Source organism: Hibiscus syriacus, unplaced genomic scaffold, assembly GCF_006381635.1.
Source record: "Hibiscus syriacus cultivar Baekdansim isolate YM2019G1 unplaced genomic scaffold, ASM638163v2 tig00112399_pilon, whole genome shotgun sequence".
In the NCBI taxonomy this organism is placed as follows: Eukaryota; Viridiplantae; Streptophyta; class Magnoliopsida; order Malvales; family Malvaceae; genus Hibiscus; species Hibiscus syriacus.
The window spans coordinates 150,339-167,929 of record NW_024063321.1 but is presented as its reverse complement, the minus strand read 5'-3'; the positions used below and the strand labels follow the sequence as shown (position 1 = coordinate 167,929).

The window sequence follows — 17,591 nt, the reverse complement described above, 5'->3', positions numbered from 1 at the left end:
AATTCGAGGGGATACATTTCTCTATGACTGACACGGAGAATAAATTCTCACGAAGACATAGAGCATATGAACCCCGAAAGTTACTTGCTAGGTCTGACACGGAGAATAAATTCTCACGAAGACGTCGCTTTCACTCCCACTTAAAAGGGACAAACTCAATTATAGAGCTTTATGTTATGCAATGCAAGTGTTGTGTGTGAGGAGAAATGTTCAAACCTCTGGAAAAAATAAATAAATAAATAAATAATGAAATAAAATACTTGCAAATAAAATGAAATATTAATAAGAAAATATATAAATACTATGAAAATAATAAGTATATAAAAAATTTGAAAAGAAAGAATTATAAATCAAATATATGAATTTTTTAATTTATAATTAATAGAGACAATTTATAATTGATTTTAAAAGTTTGACCATTCCCCAGCAGAGTCGCCAAGCTGTCGTAACCGGTTTTCGTCCGGGCACGAATTTTTTACTTGGCGGGAAAATTGATGTTTATAAATGGTTTTGAAAATAATTTGGGAGTCGCCATCGGCCTTTTGGGTCAGGTAGGTCGAATACCTAAAAATTATTTTTTAAAAGAGTTTTAAGAAAACATCAATTAAAAAATGAACTGATATGCGTTTATAACCAAAAATTCGTTCATTTTAATAATAAAAAGGGATTCGTGATCGGTTACGTTTAGGGAATGATTAGCACCCCTACAACGCCCAAAATTGGTACTTTTTTAATTATAAATTGTCTCTATTATTAAAAATTTAAAATATATTTAATTTATAATCCTATTATTTCAAAATTATATAAAAATATTTATTTATTTAAAAATATCAGAAAAAGACTTCTAGGTGCCTTAAGACAGTTCTTTTCTTTGATATTAATAAATATTAATATAATAATTTAAATAATAATTTTTTATAATGTTTAATTTTTAAAATAGCAGAATAGGACATCCAGTTGTATTAAGACTGGCCTTTTCTTCAATATTGATAAATAAATATTAAAATAATTTATTGAAAAAAATATAAATGATTATTTATCATATTTATTTACATAATAATAATAAAAATATTTAAATATATAAACAAGTAAAATTAAAACAATAAAAATACAATTAGAACGATATATTTAAAAGCAGTAAAATAAATGAAAATATTTAAAATTAGTGACTAAATTATAGTAAAATTAAAATTAAAAACCTAATTCATAATTAATCAAAATTATAGGGATTAAACATACTATTTTTTTATTTATTAATTTAGTGACTAAAATAAAATTATATAAAATTCGGATATTAGATTAAAATAAATTAAAACATACTATTCAGATTAAAATATTAATTATTAAAATTAACGGACTAAATCTGTTATTTACCCTAAATATATTATTTTAATATAAAGGACTAAAATAAATAAAATTAAAATTAAAGATCTGAATTAAAAGGATTATAAACTCGATTTAGTGACTAAAATGTAAAGTTTACAAATTAGACTGACTGCGGAAAGGATTTAACTATTATTTAATTACACGAATAGCCCTCCCCGAAACGACGTCATTCGGGAATGGCTATTTAAAGCCAAATCTGGCTGGCCCTACGGGCCATATCTCATTTCTTTTTTTTTATTTCTCTCTCTAACTGAGAGAGAATAAAAGCTCTCCCTTCTCTCTAGCTTCCCTCATTGGAGGGAAGCCGGTCACCGGACGGCAGCCGTCTGTCGCCGTGATTCTCACCGCCGGCCACCGCATCCGGTGGCCGGAAAATTTTATTTTTACACTATTATGCAGATCGGACCGTCCTAAGGACGGTTCCGGTGCTCTTTTCTCCTAAATAGCTCCCGATCGGAGCAAATCCAAGAAAATACCTTCGGTTTTCGAAGGTTGTTGGTGACGTTTGAAGAGGTCCGGTGGCTTCCTCGGTAAGCTTCTCTCCTTTCTTTTTTTTTCTTTTTTGCTGGTTGTTGTGTTGTTGCTCTTTGTCTTTGTATCTTTTTTTTTCGGTTTCTGTCTCTCTCAGTCTGTTGGTTTTTTTTTCTTTGCAGATGGGGTGATGGCTTTATAGCCATCACCGGTGTGGCCATCGGACCGAGTAAAAGAATGGAGTCTGGTGAGTCACCGGACTTCCAGTGGTGACTCACCGTTGGGATGACATGTGTGCGGCTGGAGTGGCGGCGAGGCTGAAGCAGCGCCGCGTGGTCTTCTGGAAGCTACGGCGGCGCTGGGACGTGTCCCTAGGGTATTGATACCCTAGGGTTTCCTCTGGCAAACTGTGGACCGTTGGATCAAACCAGATCCAACGGCTGAAATTGAGGATGGCGGCTGAAAATGGTGAAACCCTAATCAGTTTAGGGTTTCGATTTAACTAGGCCTGGACCAGTATGGGTTGTAATTGGGCTTGGATTTGGGCTTTGTAATATTAATAAATAATATATTAATAATAATAATTATTATTATTATAATAATAATAATAATAATAATAATAAATTTTAAAATAAAATAAAAAAATTGATGTCTACACATATTATAATGTTAATTATTATTTTTAAATATATAATTAAAAAATATGAATGAATGATTGAAAGTCTTGCTAACATCAGGATATATATTCTCAATTAATTCTCCTCTAGTACTCTCATAATATAAATAAAACAGGTTCAAGGATTTTGATGATAAAAGCAACATATCAACTTCAATGGAGTTTGTTCTCTTACTATGCCTTCTTTCTTTACTGGTTTCTACACCTTCAGCAGATTCAAATGTAAGTCTCAAAATCTCCTCTTCCCATCATAGATAGAGACACTCAAAATTTTAAATTATCATATTTTAGATATATTTTTTATATTTTATATTAATGATCTATTTTCATCTGTTTAGCATCAAATTTTGTGTTCGTATACGTTAAAATTGTGTAATCTAGAGGTCAGTTTATGCAGGACTGGTTAAGCCATGGTGGAAACATACTGAACAGGAGATACGCCAACAATGAACACAAGATAAGACCGGAAACTGTTTCCAAACTGAGATTGAAATGGAAATTCAATGCCGGAAGAGACATCACCGCGACGCCGTCGGTTTTCGATGGAGCAGTTTATTTCCCAAGTTGGGATGGATATCTCTATGCGGTCAAAGAATCCGATGGATCTCTTATTTGGAAACAAAATTTGCAACAGTTGACCGGCATTAATTCTACTGGAGTTATATTCAATGTTAATGTCACAGCTTCAAGAACAACGCCGACCATTGCTGATGATTTGCTGATCATCGGGGTCAGTGGACCGGCTTATGCTGTTGCTGTGAAGCGATCCAATGGGGAGCTTGCTTGGTCAACCCTGCTCGATGCAAACCCAGCTGGTACCATCACCATGTCTGGAACTTACTACAATGGGTTAGTCACTTTATTTTATTAACTTTTTCCATTCAATTTTCAAGATGAATCATTGTTATTTGATACCGCTAGACACAACACAAATAATAGGTGGAAAAAATATAAGGTCTTGTATAATTTTGATTACTAAATGGAAACTTATATAAAGACTTGGAACTCATTAATGCATCTCTTGTATAACAAATTCATTCTCTTAAAATTTGGGATCAAAATCAACAATATCAGGCGAATATATATTTGAAAATAAAACTCAGTGTAATCTAATGACTCGTTCATTTGACTTAAACTCAGGAATTTCTACGTGGGCATATCTTCACAGGAGGAAGAGCTAAGCGTCGAAGAATGTTGCATCTTTCGTGGAAGCTTCGTCAAAATAAACGCAAAAACCGGAAAAATATTGTGGCAAACCTTCATGTTACCCGACAATTTCGGCAATCGTGGCGAATACGCAGGTGCTGCCATTTGGGGCAGCAGTCCACCGATCGACGTCGATAGAAACCTCGTCTACATTGCCACCGGGAATCTCTACTCGGCACCCCAAAACATAACCGATTGCCAAGAGAGACAAAACAATCAAACCCAAGTTCCTCCTACTCATACGGATGAGTGTGTTGAGCCCGATAACCACTCAGATTCATTCCTGGCCCTTGACTTGGACACTGGAAACATCAAGTGGTTCCATCAACTTGGAGGCTATGATGTTTGGTTCTTTGCCTGTAATAATCTTTCCGTTCCCGATTGTCCTCCGGGTCCAAACCCTGATGCTGATTTCGGTGAAGCGCCGATGATGCTACGCATAGACGTGAATGGAACTAAGAAAGACGTTGTTGTTGCAGTACAAAAAAACGGATTTGCATGGGCTTTGGATCGCGATGATGGCAATATTATATGGTCTACTGTAAGTTATCTGACCCCCTTCTTCATCAAGTGATGAAAACAATGATTAAAGTAGTCACATTAACCGGTGACGTAGGAAGCTGGACCTGGTGGTCTCGGCGGAGGCGGAACATGGGGCGCCGCCACAGATGAAAAGAGGGTTTACACCAACATAGCTAACTCCGACGCCATAAATTTCACCCTGAAACCATCTACAAGGAACACTACTGCCGGTGGATGGGTGGCAATGGATGCTAATAATGGACAAATCCTTTGGTCAACGGGCGACCCTAACAATGGTACAGCGAGTGGGCCTGTGACAGTGGCTAATGGGGTCTTTTTTGGTGGTTCAACATACAGGGAAGGACCAGTGTATGCAATGGATGCTAAGAATGGAGAAATTTTATGGTCATATAATACTGGAGCAACTGTTTTCGGTGGGATGTCTGTGAGCGATGGGTGCATTTTCGTTGGCCATGGATATAGGGTTAGTATTGGAAGCTCGAACCCCAATTACACCTCTGGAAATTCACTTTTTGCTTTCTGTATCTTTTAAATCATGATTGAAAGATTAAGAAGAATGTTATTTAATGTGTTAATAATGTATATGTTCGGTGAATAAGACCATGATTCTTCATCGAAAATAAAATTAAGTAAATTTACTTCTAAAAGTTGAATAATAAAATGTTCGTATTTAATTCTCTATGGAGAGATTATCATCGTTGAATATTCGCAAAAGATCAACATAATGGAAAAGTTAATTTTACCTTTACTTGATCAAAGACAATTGTATGCCTTCGTCGTCTGTTGTTATGTAGGGTAATTCGAATATGAATTATTAAATAAGAGAAAAGAGTGTCTTAAATTGAATTAACCGATAAACAATAGTGAGATACAACATTCCGAATCATCTCGAAACAAATCAAGTCAAAAAATATTGATAGGCCATTATAAAGAGCCCATTAAGCACGATAAAACATTTCCTATTTCATACTATCTATTTTTTAATCAATGCTAATGATTTATTTTATACCAATCTTATTTCTTATAAAACGTAAATAAAAATTAAAAGTTGGAGTTAATATATTCATTAGACACCCATGAGTAAAATAGTAAAAGCAATAGCTAGGCAGAAATTTTACGATGTAATCAAAGATCAGAGTGGATGAACAACTAAGCCTGGAACAACCATTTTTTCTTATTTAAACTAGCATAAAATTTCTTGCCTCTTTCTTCCTTGATTTTGGTTTTTTTTCCTTTTCAGCTTTCGACTTTGCCTTCTTTCTGGCATCATCAAGGGCTTGAATCAGGCTCTCCAAACAAGAATCTGGGTCTTTCTTCTCACGTTTTGGCATCAATTTCTCCGCAACATCAGCCGGAGTCATCTCTGTTTCCTTCAACAAAATCCCAACCTTTTCAAACATTTCATGTGAATCAAGATCCAAGTAGTTCTTGGCCAACATCTTGAATGCTTCAAAGCTGCAATATGAAAGCTCGATGTGCATATCCATCCGGCCTCGTCGGATTAGAGCCGGATCGAGTTTGTTTATATGGTTCGTAGTGAATACAAAGATCCTCCCAGTTCCACAAGCTGACCAAGTCCCATCAATGAAATTCAAAAGCCCCGAAAGTGTAACTTTACAGGTGTTATCATTTACAGGGCTCTTCTGATCTTTCTCATTGGTTTTTGATCTTTCTTTCTTCCTTTCACCAGTTACATCTAATGAACAATCAATGTCCTCGATCACAATTATGGACTTACTCGATGTTTCAGTCAATAGCTTCCTAAGCTCGGTATTGTTTTTAACAGTTGTCAGCTCAAGATCATATAGATATCATAGTTCAAGAGGTTAGCCATTGCAGCAATCATGGTAGACTTACCGGTTCCCGGCGGACCGTAAAGGAGATACCCTCGTTTCCATGGCTTCCCGAGCTTCATATAATACTCTTTCGCTTTACTAAAACTCATCAGGTCGTTGATGATTTCCTCCTTTCTCTTGGGATCCATTGCCATTGTTTGAAATGTAGCAGGGTTCTCGAAGGCAATGTCACTCCACAAGTCCTTCTTGTAAGAACTCCAATTATCACTAGGATTGTTCGTATAAAGCCTCCTCTGCTTGTTCCTTGCCTCAATGGCCTTCCCTTGTTCAAGAACATGATCCAAGTATGGCCCCGTGATCAAATCACGATACTGTCGATGGAAGATGAGCTGAAAATACTTGTCCTCTGAAGAACTTGTCGAAGGAGAAGGGTCCAGAATCCACCAAACCTTAACCCCATCAAATTCATCAGACACCTTACGGTCATCCCTTGTAAGAACAAGAGTTTTGCTGTTTTTGATGAGACTACCTTTGAGCAGTGAGGCCTTGGTGGTGGATAAAGCTCCGATGTATGTTTCGATGGCGGTGAAGGCTTGATTGCTCCAATAACTAGAGTATTCAGGGAATGTGATTTGAATATAAGGTGAGAAAAAGCTAACCAAATGATCACATAACTTTTGAACAAAAGAGAACTGTTGAAGTGAGGCGAAGACAAACTGTTGCAAAGAAACTCTAAGTTGGTGGGGGAAGAATTGTTGTAATGTAGCTAAAGTAAACATCAAACCAGCAATGGTTGATCCAATTTGGGCCCATGAATCAATCATGTTTTTTCCCCCCAGACCTTCAGGACACACTATGGGGTTTTAATACAATCTTCTTTGGCTAAGCTGTGTTATATAGTTAAAAAGACCAAAAGGCAGGGGACGGGGGTATTTTGCTTATACTTTTCCTGCAAGCTTCATAAACTTTTCCCCACCATTTTCTTTTAATTTTTTTTTAGTTCTTTTGTGGGTCGCGTTTCATGCAGAAACTGGAGTGTTAGCTTTTGGGAAATGAGTCGTAAGTTTCCATCACTTTGAAAGGGAAGCAGTGACCTCTACCCCACAGTTGCAGACTTGCAGTGCCTTTAGTTTTTAGTTAAATGGGTGTTCATATCATATTCATGATTTTTTTTGTTTTATAAATATTTTCAAGTCATTTTTTATTTTTGTTCTTTGTCTCATATAAACATAGATGTCTATATTTGACCATACTTACCTTATTCATACATAAGAAAAAGGTGGGGGACCAATGGGACAGAACCATTTAAAAGGGATGCTTTTTCTAATATAAATGGATTCTTAAACAATTTATGAAAATGTAAAGATCATTTACTTCTTTTACATAAAAAATCATCTACTTTTTATAATGGGTAATTTCTCTTTTTTGGTTACAAGTAGAAACATTAGAAACCAGTGGATTAATTTTTCCTGGAAGGGCCTCCAGGTCAGAATTGAAAATGCATTGCACCTCCAGGGGAGGTTGAGAGAAACAGTGAAGCTCGTGGTTCTCACGTTGCCCCATACTGGCGAGTCTGTCGGCAAGCCTATTAGCTTCACGGGGGAATGGTTTATCCTAACTTCCCAGGGCCTATTGAGAATATCTAGGATTTTCCAAGTAAGCGTTGATTCAAACGGCCAAGGGGAAAAGTTAAGTCTGCGCGCCACTTCGGTGCTGTCAGTGACTCGGTGTTGAGCTCGAGCAGGTGAATATTATGATTCCATGCGACCTCAAGGCCTATATAACGAAAAATGATAATATTTTTTTTTCAAATGGCAAACTTACTTGACTTATAGGTAAATATTGTAAAAAAAATTAAAGTATTAGGGATTCATAAAAATTATTTAAGAAAATAAACTAATTTTTTTAATGTTTGATAAAATCATTCTTCAATGAATATGACCTTATCAAAGTCATCTGCTGGGGTAAAAAAAATTATTGTCACGTCTCAAAAAATTGACTAATAGTTTTGGGTAAGTTTATTTCGTATCATATTTTATATTAATATTTTAATTATCAATATATGGATGCAATTAAATCTAGGGTAAATGATTATGTGACTATTTAATTATTATTTCTTTTTATTTTGATCATCATTTTTAAAATTTTGTCAATCAAACTTCTTAACTATTTAAGTGTGTCAATCAAGCCATTTGTCATTAATATTTCACGGAGGGAGTAACGTGGTGTTAAAAAAACTCGTGCAATTACATATTTGGTCCTTAATACTTATACATAATGTCAGTTTAGTAATAATTTTAATTCAATTAAATAAATTTAATCTCGAATTAGAAGAATCAAAGGGTCGATCAAACGGTGCCTCCCATTGTCAAACATGCTAAGTTAGTTGGTTTAATGTGTCTTGTTAGCATTCCATTACTATAATAACTAGGGGTGTTCAAACGGTTAATTTGGTCATTGATCGAACCGAATTATCATCAATCTAATTAATCAAACATTTTTCTTTAAATGTTAATCAAGCTAAACTTTTTTTAAATATTAACAGAACCAAAATTTTTTCAGTTAATTCTGTCGGTGAGTTAAATAATCAATTTTTTAATGATTTTTTTAGTTAGAGTAATTTAAGCTTAATAGAGGTATTTTTTTATGTGAATTAAATTTAATTAGGTTTTGATAATTTAATAGGTCGAATGTGGTTAAAAAATAATTGGGTCTTAATTTCTAATGTACTTTAGCTTAAAATATGTACTTATTTATAATATTTAATACTTTTGGTTAATTAATCTATTTTGAATCGAATTAACCGTTAACTGAATATTGGAAAAAAATTAACCATTCTTCGAACTAAACTAGTTCGATGAGTGACGATTTTAACCGAATGAATTAGGTTCATTTGATTAAATTTGAGATTTGAACACCTTAACAATAAGGATTGTTAACGGTGAGTGACTGTTTTGTTATAAATCAATAATGTTAGTGACTAATTTGTTACTTTGGAAACTTTAAAAAGAAAAACAGAAACTTACTCAAACATTAGTGATCATTTATGTAGTGTACCATATAACAAATATATTAATTCAATAATATGAGAAATGACTCATTGGTGGAGGAGTTCATAATTAACCCTTATTAAATATTTATTAAATTAAATAGCTTATAAAAAATTTATAATTAAGCGGTGATATGTGTCATTATTTGATTGGATAATTAAATTAATTAAATTAAATTAGAATTAGAATTAGAATTAGAATTAGAATTAAATTGATTTAATGTGTTAGTAATGGAGATTAAATGTGTAAATATACAAAAAAAAAGTAAGAGAAAATAACCTCAGTGACCAAAAATGTCTTATAATATACGATTTTAACCAACTTTTTTTGGATTCGCCAAAATGACCAACTAAATCGCAATGCGATCGATAATTCGCAACGCGATCTCCGGTATCGCAAATCAGTTTCCAGATTCGCAATGCGATTCTGACTATCGCATTGCGATTTCCCAAATTCGCGTTGCGATTTTCCTAATTCACAGTGCGAATACGTAAATCGCAACGCGATTACGTAAATCGCAATGCGAATTAGGAAAATCGCAATGCGAATACGTAAATCGCAATACGAATCAGACTATCGCAATGCGATTTACATAGCGCCATTCGTATTAACGCGTATTTTTTTTTTCAAATTCCAAACACGAATTTCTTAATATATTGGAAACTGAACCATCCATAGTATATCCCGTAATCGCAACTCATAACCTAAAACCTAAAATCACAACTCAGTCTCATCTCCATCTCTCACTCTCTACGGCGAAATCCGTCCCCATCTCCGAAGATTTCCGTCCCCATCGCCGGCGAAATCCCTCACAACCATTCACGGTCAGAAATCCCTCACAACCATTCAGAAATGGAAAATCAACTTCTGAGGGTTAGTTTTTTTAATTATTTTTATTTTGAAATTTTTGCATTATTTTAGGTTTTTCATATTGAAATTGATGATAAGTTTACTGGTAATTTCAATAATAGATTAACCATTTCACTTAGATTTCTTATTAAATTCATTCGATTGATGCCAATACTGCTAAACTGTTTAGTCTTTAACCCTGTGAAGTTAGTATTTGTCTTTTGGTTGAAGTAATGCAGAAGAAGAATAGTTTCTAAACTTAAAATCGCAACATGAAAATGAAAATCGCAACACGAAAATGACTATCGCAACGAGAGAAATGAAAATCGCAATGAGAGAATCGCAACGCGAAATGAAAATCGCAACGAGATAATCGCATTGCGATTTTCATTTCGCGTTGCGATTCTCTCGTTGCGATAGTCATTTCCGCGTTGCGATTTTCATTCTCTCGTTGCGATTTTCATTTCAACCAAAAGACAAAACAGTGTTGCAAATTTTAGTTTCAAGAATAAACTACTATTTATGTTTATTGTTTTTGGTAAATCTTCATAGTGTAGTTTTTGGTATATCTAACTTGGTATGTTTATTGTTTTTGTAGAAATTTTTTTCGGCTTCATTGACATTAAGGAATAAATTTAGCCTAGCCACTACAATTGCTTCGAAGCTTTCACATGCACAAAGAAAATTGTTTGAGGAAACCTGCTTCGGGCCATGGCTGAGAGTACAACATCCGGGTGGAGATGCTAATTTGACCCATTTGTGGCTTCAGACCATGACTAGCGATCTACCCGACAGTATACAACGTGGTGAGGAAGAGATACGATTTATTTTCTATGTTTATTGTTTTTGGTAAATTCATAGTGTAGTTTTTGGTATATCTAACTTGGTATGTTTATTTGTTTTTGTAGAAATTTTTTTCGGCTTCATTGACATTAAGGAATAAATTTAGCCTAGCCACTACAATTGCTTCGAAGCTTTCACATGCACAAAGAAAATTGTTTGAGGAAACCTGCTTCGGGCCATGGCTGAGAGTACAACAGGGTGGAGATGCTAATTTGACCCATTTGTGGCTTCAGACCATGACTAGCGATCTACCCGACAGTATACAACGTGGGAAGGATACGATTTTATTTTCCACCGGCGTATACTTGTTTTGGGCGGAAGGAGTTGCTTAATCACTGATCTACGATTCGGACACGATGATGTAGGCCGTACACTCGTCATATCACCCGCCCATCATGGTTATCCAGGGTTTTTCCTGATGAGTCAATAGAGAGCCGAACTTACACTCGACGACCTGAAGAAATTGTTTAATAAGAAAGATGGTTTTACTCGGATGAATGACGTCGATGTTGTCCGAGTATGCCTTCTACTACTTTTTGTATGCCGGCTTTTTAGGCAGAGAGGCCAGAGAACCTATTCCTCAGGAGCTAATATTATGGTAGATGACCTAATGCATGGAATCTGTTTCCGTGGGGTTCGTATATGGAAAGCTACCTGGACTAAGTTGTCATCTGCCTATGATGACCGCAAAAGTTTATGTGGCGATGGGTCGAAATACACTTTGTCAGGCTTTGTTTGGGCCTTTAAGGTAAGAATTTCTATATAATGTTTTCAAAATTATAATTAATTATTTAACAATTACTAATGTTTGTTATTATATTGTTTGTAGATTTGGATATTCGAGGCTTTCCCCAGCATGCGGACATATGCATTAAAAACTTCAAATGATATTCCTAGGGCTATTTCCTGGAAGAGGAAACGTCGTTGGATTGGGAAGACTTAATACCATATGCGACATAAATAATGTAAGTTAACATAAATGCTATCATATAAACAAGTTATTAATAGTAACGTTTAACTTTGTTTGAGTTTTTATATTTTTAGGAGGCCAACACTCCATTAATGAGACTGACACCCACGAGCTGAGCTTGCCACTGATTGGTGGCAAGCTAGTCAGCGTTTTCTTGATGGCACGAATGATGAGAAGCCTCCACTTCCTCCACTTCGAGAGCCATCACCTCACCCAGAGCCATCACCTGATCGACCCGACTATACACCTCTACAACGAGAGCTATCACCTATCCCGTCACATCATCGAGCCTCTTCTCCACCATCACCTCATGATAGTATTGCAGAATGAGGTTCATACTCTACGCAACGAGGTAAGTTTAAGATTTTCCATATTTAACTTGATGATAAATTTACTCGTAATTTCACTTAGATTAACCATTTCACTTAGATTGCTTAGTAAATTTATTCGGTTGCTGCCAATACTGCTAAACTGTTTATTAACACTGTGAAGTTAGTATTTGTCTTTGTTTTGTCTTTTGGTTTGAAGTAAATTATTCAGTTGCTGCCAATTCTGCTAAACTGTGTATTCTTTAACACTGTGAAGTTAGTATTTGTCTTTGTTTTGTCTTTTGGTTGAAAGTAAATTTGTTCGTTTGCTGCCAATTCTGCTAAACTGTGTATTCTTTAATACTCTGAAGTTAGTATTTGTCTTTGTTTTGTCTTTTGGTTGAAGTAATGCAATCCATTCAAGTTTCAATTTGCAGAAGAAGAAGAAATAGTTTATTCTTGAAACTATATTTTAGCAACACTGTTTGTCTTTTGGTTGAAATGAAAATCGCAACGAGAGAATGAAAATCGCAACGCGAAATGAAAATCGCAATGAGAGAATCGCAACGCGAAATGAAAATCGCAACGCGAAACCAAAAATCGCAACGCGAAACCAAAAATCACAACGCGAAACTATAATCGCGTTGCGATTTTAATTTCGCATTGCGATTCTCTCGTTGCGATTTTTATTTCGCGTTGCGATTTTCATTCTCTCGTTGCGATTTTCATTTCGCGTTGCGATAGTCATTTTTCACGTTGCGATTTTAAGTTCCAGAAACTATTCTTCTTCTGCAAATTGAAACTTGAATGAATTGCATTACTTCAACCAATAGACAAAGACAAAATACTAAGTTGACAGTGTTGCAAGTTTGAAATCTGATGCATTTTGTGAACTATGATAGAATAATGACTTGGGTGAATTCAATGCAAGTTTGAAACATATTTGTCTTTGTTTTCACTGTTTAAATATCATGTCTGTTTATTTACTAAGTTTTGTATTTAATTATTTAGCAGCCCGATAAGGTGGATGCTTTACGTCGGGTTTTTCTTGCACAACAGAGTTCACGCATCAGACGGCGTACACGTGCTATTAAGTCTTCGTACACCCCAATAGTGCGAAGATACCGCAAGATGAAGCCCGACTCGCCTGTCATCCCTCAAGAGTCCACTCCTATCGTTGAAGAGGCCCCTATCATTCCTCGAGAGTCCCCTCCCACCGTTCAAGAGGCCACTGTCATCGTTGAAGAGGTCCCTCCCACCATTCAAGAGCCCGATTCACATGGCGTCATATGTAAGATTCTCGAGAAACCCTCTGACGTGTCAGACATGATGGATGAGAGTTGGATCTCGTATGAGTTACCGGCCAGTACCATACCGGTATCTGAAGTGGAGAGGAGACAACTACCGGACACAGTTCTGGTTAACACCCTTTGGGCTAAGACCGCAGTTGATTTTTATCTACATGAGCGGAGCCAGGGGTGTTTCACTGACATATGCAAGCTCAACGATGATATCTATTTGTTGCTTGATCGGTCTTGGTGGAGGGGTAAGTCTTATATTTTTCTTATATTTCAATTTGATTAATTTTTTTAAAAATTTATATAAGTTACTAATATATGTATTTTTTTTTGTAAAACAGCATATCGATGCGTGGGTGTCACGTCTTCTAATAATTAGGAAACTTAAGGAAAACAAAAGAAATACACGATATACAATTATGCCGACGTCTTTTAATGCCGTTCACTTGAAGAATCAACGAGATGAATCATTTGCGTTGGGCAATGGACAAGCTAAACTTTATCCTGCATGGTGGGAGGTCGATAATGTTAGTATTTATTTTAGATTAAGTTTAAAGGTATTCATAAATAAGTGCGCAAATGAATGAATTATTACTTATGATTGCAGGTGTTTATCCCTGTTTTGGAACGTAAACATTGGCTTCTCGTCGAGCTTTAGCTCCCATCCCTTAAGGCAATAGTATATGACAGCATGATAAATTACATATCATTGGTTGATTTAAGAGATATTATTAAGGGATGGAGCTCTCATTTGGCTAAATTCTTGGATGCGATAAATTATTGGACTCGTTCTGGAAACAAGAAGCCAAAGAAGCTCAATATTACAGTTAGCAGAGACGAGACCGCACCACAACAAACGAAAGGACCCAGAGGGGATTGTGGTCCTCTCGTATGCTTGGCGTTGGAGCGTTTGATCACAGGAAGTATAAAGTATCTACCTCCTACCGATAGAGATAGAGCTGCAGTAGGCTTGTGGTTTCGGCATTATATGGCTAGATCGATATATACGAGACGCTGCCTACCTGCATCCGCGTTATAAAAATGTCCATAAACAATTGGTAAGTTTATAGGCTTTTGGTTTGAAAATGTTTGGTTAAGTACCTAGAATTCAATAATTTATTGTTTGGAGGTTTTAGATGTGTAGAAAGTGTTGTTTGAGCAAATGTTTGGTTTCTGCAGGTTAATCTCAGAAGTGAGCTGCGTGAAAATGATGTATGGCTGCAAAAGTTGATTCAATAGTAGATGAGGAAATAAGAATTATTGCTTATTTTTTGATTGTTTAATTGATTTGTAAAAGATGATTTGTAAAAGTTGATTTGTTTAATTGATGTGAACATAATTCTTATTTGTGCTTGTTTAATTGATTGAAATGTAATGGTTGATTTAGTTGATTTCAATCTGCATTATGTTGAAGGCAAAAATGACTATCGTAATGCGAAATGAATATCGCAACGAGAGAATCGCAACGCGAAATGAAAATCGCAACGACAAAATCGCAACGCGAAACTAAATTCGCGTTGCGATTTTCATTTCGCTTTGCGATTCCCTCGTTGCGATTTTCATTTCGCATTGCGATTCTCTCGTTGCGATTTTCATTTCGCATTGCGATTCTCTCGTTGCGATTTTCATTTCGCATTGCGATAGTCATTTCCGCGTTGCGATAGACATTAAGATGATTGCGAACGTCATTTTGTGTTGCGATAGTCAAATGAATGCCTAATAAGTGATAACAACTGAACAGATCATAGTAATTTTCAAACTCATGTTACTAATACATGCCTAACTGAAAATGTTAAAAGCTCACATAAAATCCACATAATACAACGTTTGCATTTAAAAATCACCTAAGTTAACAGTCCCAAAAGGTGAAGCCGGTTGTGATTAGGATTTTAAAGATGATTGGGATTTTGATTGCCTTTTGCTTGACACCATATGAGCTTTGGATTTTGATGAGGATCCATATTTTGGTAGAGGAAAAGATGATTGTGATGGCACTAGTGATCCACATGTCAACCTTGTATGACCACTTTCCTTACACCGACTACATACCGATCTCTTCTTCTCTTCACCCTTAGACGGTATACGATCGTGACTTTTTGGTCGGTCAGGTAGCCTTCTGTCCATGGCTGGTGGCAAAACTATTTGTAAGTCATATGGTATGTCCCACTCAGAAGGATGTGGAATAGGGTAGACAATCTCGCCATAAGTCTGTCGATATACTTCTGTAGTGTAGCAATCCATAGCGTATGCGCTTGAATCATCTTGGTTTAGATGAAGAGAAACTTTTATAACATGGCCACACGGATAACCAGATGTTTGCCATTTCATACAACTACACGTCTTTGCATTTAGATCGACAAGCCCATTTAAGTTATTATCCAGTACTTCAAACAAAGTGTTTGAACATGGTTCAACTCTCCATGACGTTGACTTCACAACACGTTTCGTTATCTTTTTTTATGTCCATGGTGTAACACGATATTCCAATGTTCCTGTAAATTTAAATAAATAATACTTAGAAAATATATGATAAGTTACGAATTTAAAGAAATAATATGCATGGTTTCTTTTCTTGTAGTACCACTGTTGAATAGAGGCTCGAAAAAACTCCATTAACATAGTAATGGGTAATTTCCGAGAATGACGACTTAGAGCGTTGATTGATTCTGCACTATTAGACGTCATGAAATCATATCTTGCTCCAAGTTGATGTACTCTTAACCATCTTTCAAACCCGACATCTTCTAGTGTTTGAGCACACTGAGGCGAAACATGTCTTAAACAGTTTATATGCTTATTAAAATCCACTTCCCGATAAGCTTTTACAGCCTTCCAGTATGTCTATTTGTGATTTTTTATACCAGCAGACCTTGATTTTAGATTTCTATACAAATGAACACCACAAAGTCCATGAAAAGCATCTGGGAAACATCTTCTAACAGCGTTGTCAATTGAGTTTGCCCTATCGGATATGATTGTCAGATTGCTAATAGGACATATGCAATCCCTAAGATGCCCCATAAACCATGTCCATGAATCAGAGGTTTCAAATTTTCCAACCCCGTAAGCTATTGGCAGTATCCCATTGTTAGCATCCATGGCTACTGCTAATAAGTTTACTCCAAGGTATCGACCTTTTAAATGGGCTCCGTCAACTATAATAATTGGGCGCATGTAATTAATAAACGAACGAATCTACAAAATCATATACACAAGAAATATAATCATTTAAATGTGAAATGCATGTAACTAACAAAAATGAGTCAACAAAATTATATTGATTTACTAACCGCAGCACCAATGGCGATAAACAGCAACTCAAAGCATCCATCTCTATCTGTTTTGATATGAGTTATCGACCCAGGATTTTTCAGCTTTAAATTGTGACAATAAGCCGGCAGTTGGACAAACGATGCTTCTGGCGACCCCCTCAACAATTCCAAGGCATAACATTTGGCTCTCCAAGCTTGAGAATATGAGATACTAATCTTGAACCGAGCATTCATGTCATTCATAATTTCATGTCCCCGATATACCCTACCATTCAAAAACATTAACTCAGCCAGAAAACCACCCAACACCTTTTTGTTTGCATGTCTATGGTGAGGAAAAACTTGGGTTCTTGAACATGTATGTTTATCAATAAAAGTCATAACTTGAAACATTTCGCAATCTTTTATCCTCTTTGCAATCATACGCCACATACAGTTTTTGTCAATCATACACCTTGTTTCGAAACGATCTTTGCTTGATTTGTTAACTTTTAGTTGATAGCCATCTTCCACATATTTCGTATACAAAGCTATCTTCAAGTCTTCCTTTGTATCAAAACAATCATCTTTCTTGATACGAATAATTTTTGTGTGACAATCAACTGCTATCTTTACCAACTCATCTTCCGGTATCTGAAGTAATTCTGGCATATTCCAGTTATACTCCCGTGGCATTTTCTTCGGGGACTTTTCTTTGGGGATTTCTTCTTCTTCTTTTTCTTCTTCAGTATATTATATGAATTACAGAATGGATGTTCAACATGTTCATTTACATTCGTAACTTCCTCCTCATTATCATCAACAACATCTTCCTCGGCAACGGCTGTTTCATCATCAAAATTCGGGTATTGACCAATATCAAAATCATTACACGCAGGGTCTATTTCTTCTTCTGAAAAATCATCAAAATCTGAGTATTGACC

General features: G+C 35.7%; 1 protein-coding gene and 1 pseudogene across 1 annotated transcript; one reads left to right on the top strand and one right to left on the bottom strand.

Annotated features, from left to right (window-relative positions):
- Nucleotides 1-2,651: 2,651 nt before the first annotated feature.
- On the top strand, nucleotides 2,652-4,814 carry LOC120179044 (polyvinylalcohol dehydrogenase-like). The gene is made up of 4 exons (XM_039184766.1): nucleotides 2,652-2,755; nucleotides 2,931-3,382; nucleotides 3,674-4,280; nucleotides 4,356-4,814. Exons 1-4 carry the CDS (start codon nucleotides 2,690-2,692, stop codon nucleotides 4,812-4,814), a joined length of 1,584 nt encoding a protein of 527 aa, XP_039040697.1. The 5' UTR covers nucleotides 2,652-2,689.
- Nucleotides 4,815-5,460: 646 nt separating this feature from the next.
- Nucleotides 5,461-6,902, bottom strand: LOC120179043 (annotated as a pseudogene).
- Nucleotides 6,903-17,591: the final 10,689 nt, after the last annotated feature.

What these genes read in the sequence shown, in the direction of transcription:
- LOC120179044 (XM_039184766.1), top strand. Translation starts at nt 2,690, where the DNA reads ATGGAGTTTGTTCTCTTACTATGCCTTCTTTCTTTACTGGTTTCTACA. An exon ending in CACCTTCAGCAGATTCAAAT is followed by an intron (nt 2,756 to 2,930) that starts GTAAGTCTCAAA and finishes CAGTTTATGCAG; the next exon opens with GACTGGTTAAGCCATGGTGG. An exon ending in GCAATATTATATGGTCTACT is followed by an intron (nt 4,281 to 4,355) that starts GTAAGTTATCTG and finishes CCGGTGACGTAG; the next exon opens with GAAGCTGGACCTGGTGGTCT.